This window comes from Rattus norvegicus, chromosome 7 (genome assembly GCF_021556685.1).
Source record: "Rattus norvegicus strain SHRSP/BbbUtx chromosome 7, alternate assembly SHRSP_T2T, whole genome shotgun sequence".
In the NCBI taxonomy this organism is placed as follows: Eukaryota; Metazoa; Chordata; class Mammalia; order Rodentia; family Muridae; genus Rattus; species Rattus norvegicus.
This window is the reverse complement of record NC_141540.1, coordinates 140863096-140875240: the sequence shown is the minus strand read 5'-3', so window position 1 is coordinate 140875240 and position 12145 is coordinate 140863096. Positions and strand designations below refer to the sequence as shown.

Genomic DNA, 12145 nt, shown 5'->3' with positions numbered 1-12145 from the left:
CCCTGCAATGGGTGAGGCTCAAGTTGCCTATAGACATACATCTTTATATATGCTCTCTGGCATATATAAAATGCGGTTTTCTACAACCTGGAATATTCTGCCCCTGAACTGTCTCAGTCTTTCACGCACTTCCACCGAGGTCTATGCAAATGGTATGATGACCTCAGTGTCTTCACAGAGCACAGCAGATGCTCACCTGAGAATCCTCCCCTGCGCTTGCCTTGTCTTCCTACCGGTGTGAGATGGTGAGGGTGGGACAGACAGATGACAGACATCTATTAAGACAGTATCTCTTTAGCTGAACACACTTCTCCTCTCTTACCTTGAGTCTGTGGGCTGTAAGGAGACAGGAGTTTGGACCTTTTCTTTTCATATCCTTTCTGTGTGATGTCCCCTAAAACAGCAAGAAACAGAAATGGGTTATGTATTATTCTTATGCTGTAGTTCCGCACTGTAAAAGGAAACTAACTATGGAATGTTAGAGAAGAACCATGGTTCCACACCGTAAAAAGAAAATTAAGTATGGAGTGTTAGAGAAGTGCCATATGTAGAGTGGACGTTTTAAATGTAGAGTTCTTTGACAGGACTTTGTAAAGTGTGCCTTTCCGAAGGCTTGGAGACGATGACCTGTGGAAAATTGCAGGCTGTCCCCACATCAGCCTTGCATAGCAATTCACCAGAGACTCCTGGCATCCCTCAGTGTCCTCACTTTCTTGGTATTTAAAATACTCCAAAATGGAATGACACATAGGCACCTGATATTTGAAAGAGAATTTTACAAGGCCCTTCTGCTAACACTTGGGCCGGAACCTAGGGCTGGAATTCCCATATGCTCTCCTTGACTGAGTGGTTGTTCTTTTCTCCGAGGTTAAGTGAAGTGCACACATGTATGTGCCGCACTGAGAAGCAAAGCAACGGCAGGACTACTGAAAGGAGCAAGAGGGAGGGAGAGAGCACTGACTGGGAGAGGGGCTGCACGGGTCTCAAGGGCACTCAGGCGAGTGTGAGTGCTTCCAAGGTGTGGCAAGAAACATGGGTAGTAAAATGTACGTAGCATGAAAGCATTTTTCTAAAAATAAATAAATAAATTTTTAAAAGCAGAGAACACTTCACTTAAAGTGATGTTTTACATGATTCAATGCATGAAAACAGAAAAGGTTTTAAATAGCCTAGAAAATAATTTAAGTATATAACTTCCCAGTATTTTTTAAAGATTTAATTGATTGTTGTTTATGTGAGTGGGTGCATACCCACATACGCACAGAAGCCAGGAATCTGTTGAATCCCAAAGGCACAGGATTATGGTCATTTACAGGATCAAGGGCACCAGGATCTGAACCCAGTATCCATGTTGCAGAGCAGGCGCACCTAACCTCAACACTCTCTCGGGCCCCAATCTCTCTGACTTCTGTTTGTTTTTAGTTTTGGAACAGGGGTTTGCTCTAACGTGAGTTAGCCTCAGCCTCCTGAGTGAGTGCTCAGAAGACAGAAGTGCATTGCCATACCTGGCTCTAAGCAGTCACATTCCTTACATTAACTGTTCTATGTTCTATGTTTAGACACCATGGTGACAGAAAGCTGAAATCCAGGGTGACGACGCATGGCTGGTGTTGCTGGGTAGCTTCAGCATACTAGACAAGAAGGATATGGGGTAGGGGCACAGGAGGCTTACTGAAGACAGACAGAAGGACAGAAGCAGAAAGGCCAGATGTTGCAGCCTCCTAGAGTATGAAAAGAAGCAAATGGATTGAAGAGACTCTGAGTCCCGGACAGAGGGACAGGGAGGCCTCAGTAAGATGCTGACTGCTCACGGTCCTAGCAACCACACAAATGGTGCCAAGAAGCTGAAGAACGTTTCTAATAGGACAAACGTGACATGGAGGTTGAACTTAGTGTGGGTTTGTGGGACACAGAGAAACGGACATGTCCCATCAATAGGTGACCATACAGACCTAGAATCACAAGACTCTTCCCTCAGTCAATTCGAGAATTCAGGTAAGCTCAAAGAACACATACAATTAAAGGACAAAGAGGACCCAAGTACCAAGGAGCCTCACAGCAGACAGAAGGCTGTCTCACTGTGGGCTAGCAGCCCATTCGGGGCCGCCACTCCATAGAGCCCTCTGATCTCCCACTCTCTGGAATATGGGTGGGACAGTCGCAGCGGCCACTTCTGCTGTCTTGGACAACATCTGGTAAAAGGAAAGGCCTCTCTTTTACGGCTTTCTTGTGCTCAGTCCCCACCACTCATTGTCAGTAACTGTCTTCAGACTAACTGGCAGCTGGGACATCTATCAACCACTGAACATCCAGGTTTTGAAAGGAGTCAATCACGAGAGTCTAATTATGCCAGTTAGCTGAGTTAGAGTCATAGCTGAGCAAAGACACCAGGAAGACACTGAGGAAGAAACAGAGTGGCAGTAAGGAAGAGGGCTCTGATGCCACAGGCACCTCCTGGGCTTCCCTTCTACTGCTCCTGTTCCTCCCCAGCCCTGTCACACTTCTGTGGCAGTACTGAGCACACCACTGGTATTTTAATCATGTTTGCCTCTGGCTCCCCACTGGACTGCACTCAAGGGCAGGGATTGTCACATCAACTCAGTGGCCAGCCCACAGACAGCACAATACACACTTGTTGAATGAGAGACTAACTGAATGGGTAAAATGGAAGCAGTGAGGGAGTATTAAATCAAAAAGACATGTGCACTTGGGCGGAAACTGTAATGGAAGAAAAAGAAGTCTTTACTTTAGTAGCAACTGAAAGGCCTCAGGATAAGAACCTTGAGAAGTGTACTGAAATTTGACAGCAGACCTTAAAGGTGACAGGAAAAAAAACAAAAAAACAAAAACAAAAACAAACAAAAACAAACAAACAAACAAAAAAACAAAAAAACCAGGAATGGTGGCTCATGCCTTTATCTCAGAACTCAAGAGGCAGAGGCAGGAAGATCTATGAGTTCAAGGCCAGCCTGCTGTACATCAGGAGACCTGTCTCAAACAACAACAGAAGGGAGCAGAAAAGCAAATGCATGGACCAGAAAGGAAGGAACAGAGATAGAACCTGGAGCCTCAGAGCCAGCGCAGATTACACAGACGTGCCCTCAGCTCTGCCCACGCCTGGGAATCCTCATTCCTCGGCAGTGTCATGCCCACCAGGATTCAGAACTTGAGAGTCAGTCTCATCCTGTGAGGTAAGCAGACTTCACTGCACTAAGCAGTGCTGTGCACACTTGAGCCCACCTTGGGTTGCTCCCTGTTGCCTTCTTTCCTCTTGCTTTTGCTGGGAGTTAGGGTGCTGGAGACCACTGGAGGGCTCCACACATGCAAGGCAAGCATTCTATAGCTGGCCTATAACCCCAGGCTTTAATCATTTTTTTAAGATTCATTATATTTTTTTTTTTTTGGTTCTTTTTTTCGGAGCTGGGGACCGAACCCAGGGCCTTGCGCTTCCTAGGCAAGCGCTCTACCACTGAGCTAAATCCCCAGCCCCGATTCTTTATATTTTTAATCCTCTTTCTGCCCCTCCCCTCCATGTGCATGTGTGTTCCATGGAAGTTGGGACAGAGAGAACAGCTTTGTGACGTCAGTTCTGTCCCGGAGCCCCAGGGATCAGGCACAGGCCATCACGCTTGGCAGCAAGCACCTTTATTCACTGAGCCATTTCTCCATCATCCAGTTTTTTGAGACCTAAACAAGTACAGAGATCGGTTTTTCCCTCCAGTCAGATACTGTGCTGTCCACTCACTGGTAAACAGAGTACACCTGTCCAAAGGTCTGCAGCAGCTGATTACAGAAGGAAGCACAGCTCATAAAACCAACAACCAGCCAGGGGCAGGCTGACACCGACCCAGTTAGCTTGAATCTGTCTGGTCACCTTCAAAAGTCTGCCTCAGCAAGGTAGAGCAGACACCACCGAAGTTGCTATTAAGTGGGTCTGGACAGCTGTCAGGACAGACAGGCACAAAGCATGAAGACATGGAAGAGAGCAGCATGTCTGGCGGCGGAGATCTAAAAGTGCATGCTTGGTCTCTAGGAATGGACATGGAGGCCTGCTGCTGCCCTTGGCGCCCAGCCTTTGGAGGAGGCCTCCAGAGGCCAGCAGCACCTTCACATGGGACCCTCACAGACTACCTGTTAGGGCCCATGGTCACCCTGAAGGTCGCTGATTTAATGCCCTTCTCATTAAATGGCTCTCTACAGCACAACCATCATTCTAAAGTCTAGAACATTCCATTACCAGTTAATTTGATCTGGCTAAAACCCATGTTAAATAAGCAGGAAGGTCATGGGCCTTCATAAGCGTGAGTGGGAACTGGGGAGCTGGTGCAGAACACAAGGCTGGCCCAGGCTCCATGTCTGCTCTGCCACAGACGCACTCGCCTGCTGCCCTGCTCCCCACACCTTTAACTTCTTCCCGCTCTTCATTCCTAATTATTCTTTGTCACTGACTTCCAGAACATACACCACAAAGAACAGAACCTAACATTCATAAAACAGGTAGCATGGAATACACAATGTTATGGCTGTCCTCATCACAATGTACCACTCGGGGGCGACTCCCCATGCCCTTCCTCTAAGATCATCAGGAACAGTTTAACCCTTTTCATTTTTAAATGAGAATGTCAACTGTCTGTCAGAACTACAACCAGTGAGAACGCCGATGTCAGAACTACAACCAGTTGTCTAAAAAAATAAAAATAAAAATTTGTTAGAGGGGCTAGCAAAGATGGCAGCAGCCACCACAAGTTCATCCACTGGGGCAAAGTACCCTGTGTGAGTTTCATGTCCACTCAGTGCCAAGTCTAAAAAGAAAAATTATCAGTGTCCCCATTATCTTCAAATTTTTGCCTGTTACCCACTCATTCAATACTTTACATGGAAATTTTAATTCAGGAAGGAAGGTGGCAGGTGTTAGTAAACGGCTGGAGACAGTACACTATGAGTTGTTCCAACTAAGGCAGATCCATGCAGATGCACATGGGGGAAGACCACCAAGAACATCAATACGGTCAATCTGGAAGCTAACCAGAAAAGGGCTAAAAGCTAGGTGATACCTAAGAAAAATATTTTTTATTAAGTTTTATGTGTTCCTTCAGATGAAAATTCTTTTTTATATGTATCTAGTGTGTGAGTGCTTGAAGAGGAAGTATGTGTGCCAAGGCACGCACATAAGGAGTGGGGACAACCCAGGAGTCAGGTCTCTCCCTCTGAGGTCATCAAGGCTGGTGGCAATCCCCTTTGCCCACACAGCCGTCTTACCAGCTATAAAATGACATGGAGCGCAGCAGCCACACATCTTCAGACATCCTCCTTCCCAAGAAAGGTCACAAGTACACAAAAGAATGGCTTTACCCTCAAACCAACCATCCTTCCCTGCTCTCTCCTGGTATATGTTAACTGAAGATGTCTAAGAAGACTCTAATTAGTTAAATACACTGTTTTGGGCCAGCACAGTGGCTCAGCAGGCACAGGCACTGGAGCCCAGGAACCCATGCAAAAGTAGACAACCCCACAAAGTCATCCTCTGACCACCACACATGTGCCACATGGGTTTTATTTTAAACTTCAAAAGTCCTAATTTATTTCTAACATTCCTTTGTTTTTATTTCTACATATAGATAAAATCAATACTGTGCCGGAAAGGCAAAGTTTACATAGTTAAGAAATAAACTAATGTAATCTGTAGTGAACTCCAGGCCAGGCTGAGCCTCAGTGAGGCTGTCTTAAAACAACAAGGGGGGGAAGTTGAGAATCTTTACTTATCTAATATTTTTCAGATCAGTCCTAAAAGTCTTCAAATGGTAATAATTTCTTTTTCAAGTAAACATTGTTAGTTTGACAAAACAATTTTTGAAAGAAATTAAGATTTTCTACTTTCTGTTTCCTATCACCTCATTTAGAAGAGTGACTAGACAGTTTTGTATTAAGAATTACACAGGGGGTTGGGGATTTAGCTCAATGGTAGAGCGCTTGCCTAGGAAGCGAAAGGCTCTGGGTTCGGTCCCCAGCTCCAAAAAAAAAAAAAAAAAAAAAAAAGAATTACACAGGTAAACCCAGACTGCATTCTCCCAAAACTCTAATTAGAATTGTTGTGGCTATATGGCTCACCTCCCTAGGTCAAATATACGATCCTTACTAACGGTATTTTACCAAAGACATCATACAAGTTCCAACAAATAAAAGTCAACAGAAGACACTGAGAAGCTGAGCTCTTAAGTGTGGCAACATCACCATGTAACTGGCTCAATTACTCTGGCTAATGCAAAAGGTATGTCCTCTGTCACTTAGGAAAGCTGCTACAGAGAACTGTGCTCACCTAATGGCTGAGTATTTAAAAGAAAGCAGGGGAATCAGGAAATAATGAGTTTCCCACAGATCTGGGCAGGGGAGGAAGTGCAGGTTTCATGAAGAAGCAGACCATTCGTTCATTCATGCACTTGCTACTACAGTAAGTCACTAAGCAACACTGAGGAAGCCTGAACAAATCCCCTGGAGTGCTTCTGGTGAGACAGACTTCAAGAGAATCAAAGTCCAGACACTTAGCATGCACTCAACTAGTTTTAGTGGACGCACCCCAGTGAGAGTCCTAATGCACCTTTATATTTGACAGGTTCGTTTAGAAAATTCTGGATTGTCTTTTGTGACACCTGTTCTAGAGCTGAGCAGCATGTCTCAACCATCGGAATCTGAGTCCATCTTTTTTAAAGAAGAGGGGTTGGTGAGGAAGCTCAGAAGGTAAGAGTGCCTCATACACCACCCTGCCAGCCTGAGCTCCATCCCTGCTGTCCTGAGGCAAGAGAGAACTCACTCCTTGTGATGCTGTTGGCACCCCCATCCCCCCAAGACAACAAGTATCGAGTTTTAGAACACTAACACTGGAAGAGGAAAGAGGGTAGGGATCCAGTGGTTCTAGGAGGTGCTGGATTCTGACCACCAAAAGCCAACAAATCAGTAGCTCCTAATGCTGGCAGACTACAAGAGTGGAAAACTGGCCTCTTATAGAAGAGATACAAACCTACATCCAAAGTGAGGGAAGATCAGTCACCACATGTGAATGTGAATGGTGCCATCAGGTATGTACATATGTGAATGGTGCCATCAACCACGGAACAGAGGATTAAATGCACCCCACTATGGATGTTGCCTGACCCCAGGGTATCAGGAGAAAAGGTCACTTTGTTTACAGCTACTGCATGCTGCAGCCTACCATCTTTAATCCTCTCAGGCGGTCGGGAAGCCTTTTCCAGTGAGTGATGTGCACGGGATAGCACAGTGTCCACCCTATCATTCATCCATTGGGAACCGCTTCTCAGTTTTTCAGGACAGGGCTTCTCTGTGTAGTCTTCGCTGCCCTGGAACTCGCTGTGTAGACCAAGGCAGACTTGAACTCAAAAGAGACCAGCCTACCTCTGCCTCCTGAGTGTAGGGATTAAAGGTATGCACCCAGGGTAGGACAAGTTTTTTAAAGCAGGAAAAAAAAATAATGTCTAGACCAAGTACAAAGCCACATTAAGTAATGCATGAGTCAGGCCTTATCAACAGGCCACACAAAATTAGAGGATCAAACCAAGCACATCCTCTGGAAGTACAGCGACAAATGAGATTTTATAAAGAGCTGAAGACTGTTGCTGGCAGCCAGGCCCCACTGTAAAACAAGGTGCGGAGGAGACGGCACTGAGCAGAGCACTCACTGCAGCACAGCACCAAGACAGCGGCCATCTCTGGTCTGTCTCTCCTCTCTCTCTCCCCCCCTCTCTCCCCTTCTCTCTTTCCCTCTCCCTCTCTCTCTCCCTCTCCCTCTCTCTCTCTGTCCCTCTCCCTGTCTCTCTCCCTCTCTCTCTCCCTCTCTCCCTCTCTCTCTCTTTCCCTCTCTCTCTCTCCCTCTCTCTCTCCCTCTCTCTCTCCCTCTCTCTCTCCCTCTCTCTCTCCCTCTCTCCCTCTCTCTCTCCCTCTCTCTCTCCCTGTCCCTCACCCTCTCTCTCTCCCTCTCTCTCCCTCTCTCTCTCCCTCTCCTCTCTCTCCCTCTCTCCCTCCCTCTCTCTCCCTCTCTCTCTCTCTGTCCCTCTCCCTCTCTCTCCCTCTCTCTCTCCCTTTCTCCCCTCTCTCTCCCTCTCTCCCTCTCTCTCTTACTCTCTCTCACCCTCTCTTTCCCTCTCTCCCTGTCCCTCTCCCTCTCTCTCCTCTCTCTCCCTCTCTCTCCCTCCCTCTCTCTCTCCCTGCACCCCCCCCCCCCCCGCTGCCTCTCTCTGGGGAAGTTTGCCGTGCTAGAGGACACACACTCAGTGTCTGCCAGGAGGTGTGTGATCTAGGGTTCCCGGTATCAGGAGACTTGGGTTTTCACTGCCATTTTGATAGAACTGCCTCTGGGATCCTGACTATGCCCTGTCTTCAGGCCCCTCATTGGTAACGAGGAGATCGCACAAGTGTCTGTTCATGATCACTGTCTGACACTGCTAACACGGAGCAAGTCAGAAGGAGGATATCCAGCGAGGAGGAGCGGAGGCGCGGGCATGAACATATAGATGTCAGCAAGCATCTGCGTAGGCCTGGCAGCTGAAGTGGTGTGTGAATGACATCATTCAGAAAGCATTTGGTGTGAGAAGAGAGGAAGGCCAGAGAAGGAATCCTGGGATAAAGTGACATTTGGGGGAAGGGGGGGTGGTTACTAAGAGAGCAGGGAAGTCAGGAAAGGGTGGGAAGGAAGGGAGAGGGAAATAATGGTGGACGCAGTCACAAATGTGAAGTCAGCATCGCAAACAGCTTCTTCACCAGCAGCCCAGGAACAATCTACAGGAAGGATGAGTGAGGGCAGAAGCTGAGGGTCAGGATGGACAAACGAGTCTCTCTCAGTCCTCAGTCCAGGGAACAGAACAAAGTGTCCGTAGGCCAGAGTCCTGGGTGTGTTTTTATCTAAAAATGAAGGACCAATGCGTATATTAACTAGAAAGCACCATGAAACAAGGGCCGAGATGCTCACTGATGCAGCAGACACTGAGGTCCTCCTAGGCCAAGCCTCACTGTAGGGACACACTAAGTTTACAGTAATGATGCACGTACCCTGGATGTGGCAGAACTTTGATCCAATGGTTAGCTCGTGCGTGGGCCTCCCAACCTAGGCTGGGTTGATGGTGTCTGTTGTTGAGTGCTTACTGGGGTGCAAATGTCCTGAGGGAGTTGGCAGCCTTGAGTCAATAATCTCCGAGAAGCAACAGTCTTTGTAGTCCACTTTATAAAACAAATGTAATATTTTCTGTGTTTGTCAGGACCTTAATGGTCCTGCTCCCCGGAAAGAGAGGAAAAGCAGTACTGAGAGTAGCATGAGGTTCCCTGCAACAGACCTGGCACATGGACCTGGACCACTCTGTAAGAGAGCTGGCTGTAGGACGACAACTCTGCTAAGAGGGACAGAATGAGAGTAGGGATTTTGTTTTATCTTGAATTGTGTGTGCATGTGTGTAAATGTGTATGTGAGGATACATGAAAACATTTGTGTGCATGTGTGAGAACACAAGTGTGGTGGGCACGCATGCCATGCTACCTATGTGGGTACCTGCTATACAATTTCCTCAATTGCAGAATGCGTCAACAGAATCCACACACACACACACACACACACACACACACACGCAAAGGACCCGTATGTATTCCTAGCACGCAGTACACATACTACTCTAATGGCAAAGGAACCTGAGAAATGCCCCTAACAGGGCATGCTGCCCATACTGTCCACACTTGAGAGTTGAAGACACAGAATCAGGACCAAAGCCAACCCCGACCACAGGAACGTCACCAGTGTGGGGCTAAACATGCTCCTGGAAACATCCATGATTTTCAGCTACTTCATTTCTTTTTTTTTTTTTTTTTACTTCTTTTTTCTTTTTTTTGGAGCTGGGGACCGAACCCAGGGCCTTGCGCTCGCTGAACAAGCGCTCTACCGCTGAGCTAATCCCCAACCCCCAGCTACTGCATTTCTTACAGGGAACTCAAACATGAGTGGCAACTGAAGTTGGTCAGTGTGGAGGACATTGCATGCCCGAACATAACCGCCTCCCAAGCCCCCACCCAAAACCAAATAACTCAACTATGTCTGAATCTTCATATCCTGACTAAGAGCCAATTCCAATAAAAGGAGACTGGCTCATGTAAAATATATATGAAAGAAAGAAAAAGAAACATGACTAAGCTGCCTTGGAATCATAGCAAATAACCTGTAATTGAGATACTTATCTACCACTGCTGAACAAATACAGTTTCGGATTAGTTGCTAGAACAGTGGTTCTTAACCTTCCTAATGCTGCGACCTTTTATACAATTCCTTATGATGTGTTGACCTCCAATCATAAAATTATTTTGTTGAGAGCCAGGTGGTGGTGGTGCACACCTTCATCTCAGCACTCAGGAGGAAGAGGCAAGCGCATCTCTGTGAGTTCAAAGCCAGCTTGGTCTACAGAGTGGGTTTCAGGACAGCCAGACCCAGAGAAACTCTGTCTTGAAAAATCAAAAGAAAAAGAGAAAGAAGGAAGGAAGGAAGGAAGGAAGGAAGGAAGGAAGGAAGGAAGGAAGGAAGGAAATTATGTCACTGCTTCTTCATAACTGTTATTTTTGATGTTATGAATCATAATGTAAATGTATGATATACAGAGTATCTGATATATAGCCCCTATGAAAGGGCTGTTTGACACACTACCCAAAGGCCCGGGATCCACAGATTGAAAAGCACTGTGCTAGAGGGTGCTGCCTGATTCCATACTCAGTGTCTGCCACCTAAAGATAGATGTTCAAACCCTAAACCACTGCGCTCCTAGTTTCACCCGAGGGAACACATCGCACGCATGCACACCTCAATCCTAAGACAGCAGAGGCAATAACATAAGGAGTGGCTTTGCAGCTCTGTTGGTGCTTCCTGGACTTCCTTCAAGGCACTGATCACAGCCAGGCCAGGACTGGAAAGAGAACACAGACTCACAGAGAGCAACTAGCTTGGCTGCCGACATCCCTGCCCAGGGCACAGCAGCGGCACTCATGTGGATGATGTAAATATGCTCTCCCGACTGCTGACATGGAAATGAGACCGTAACAACTGTGACGCTGGCAGTCTGATCGCTGTTCTAGAATACATATGCACTGGCTACGTCTCATCTTAGATTTTATGGCTACATGCTTGAATATCTCAAAACTGTTAAAATTATTGCATGAATTTGTTGCTGGGCATGGTGGTACCTTTAATCTATGCACTCAGGAGATAGGCAGATCTCAGTTAGAGGCCAGCCTGGTCTACATAGGAAATTCTGGGCCAGCCAGAGCTATATAATGAGATTCGGTTTCAAAACAAAACAAAGAAACAAAAAAATTTACTGTGAACGTGACATAGTTTTTCTTTTTCTCATTTAACGTAAAACAAAAAACAAAAAAACAGGATCCCACTGTGTGGCTCTGACTAGCCTGGAACTTTCCATGTGGATCTGGCTGGTCTCACCTCAGAGACAGACCATCCTGCTGCTGCATCCTGCACAGAGTGTGTCTTCATACCCTGTTTTGTTTTGGCTGCTCCTCATTAGAAACAAATAGCATTTTATATAGTGATTTTTCTAATTAAAACTTGTTTTGTTGAGATAAGTTCTCCTATCTAAGCCTAGGCTGGTCTCTAACTCATGATTCTCGTGCCTTGGCTTAAAATGAAACTTCTTTATTCACAATTATGTATAAAAGGAGGTGAGGGGTCTGCAGAGGCCAGAGGTGATGGATACCTCGGCTGGAGTTACGGTTGTGACTCAGGCAGCTGTGAGCACCAGGCGTAGGTTCTGGATCATAATTCAGGTCCTCTGCAAGAGCTGTCTCTTCAGTCCATACTGTTTTAAGAATGCAATCGTGGAGCCAGTGAAATGAATGACTTGTCAGGTTTGGAGGTCCCTGCCAGCAAGGTAGGTGGGTGCCTAACAACTTGAGTTCAGTCCCCAGGACCTGCACAGTAGAAGGAGAAAACCCCCATGGTTGTTTTCTAACCTACACACACACACACGCACTCACACACACACACGCACTCACACATGTAAATAAATGAAAAATAATTTAAAGGAGGCGTCATAATCCCTTATTAGACTATGAGAGAAGTAGACACCATTATAATCGCCAAATATGGAAAAAC

At 46.4% G+C, this 12145-nt stretch overlaps 1 protein-coding gene across 8 annotated transcripts in view; it reads right to left on the bottom strand.

The window, feature by feature from the left end:
* The window catches only part of Dip2b (Dip2 acetate--CoA ligase B), a 177211-nt gene that overhangs the window by 101519 nt on the left and 63547 nt on the right, over positions 1–12145 (bottom strand). For all 8 annotated transcript variants that reach the window (XR_015623956.1, XM_087556848.1, XM_087556844.1 and 5 more), the window contains 1 exon segment: positions 323–394. Coding sequence is in view for 7 of the 8 variants with exons in the window: in XM_087556848.1 (XP_087412974.1) it covers positions 323–394 (72 nt within the window). In the remaining variant the exon portion in view is untranslated.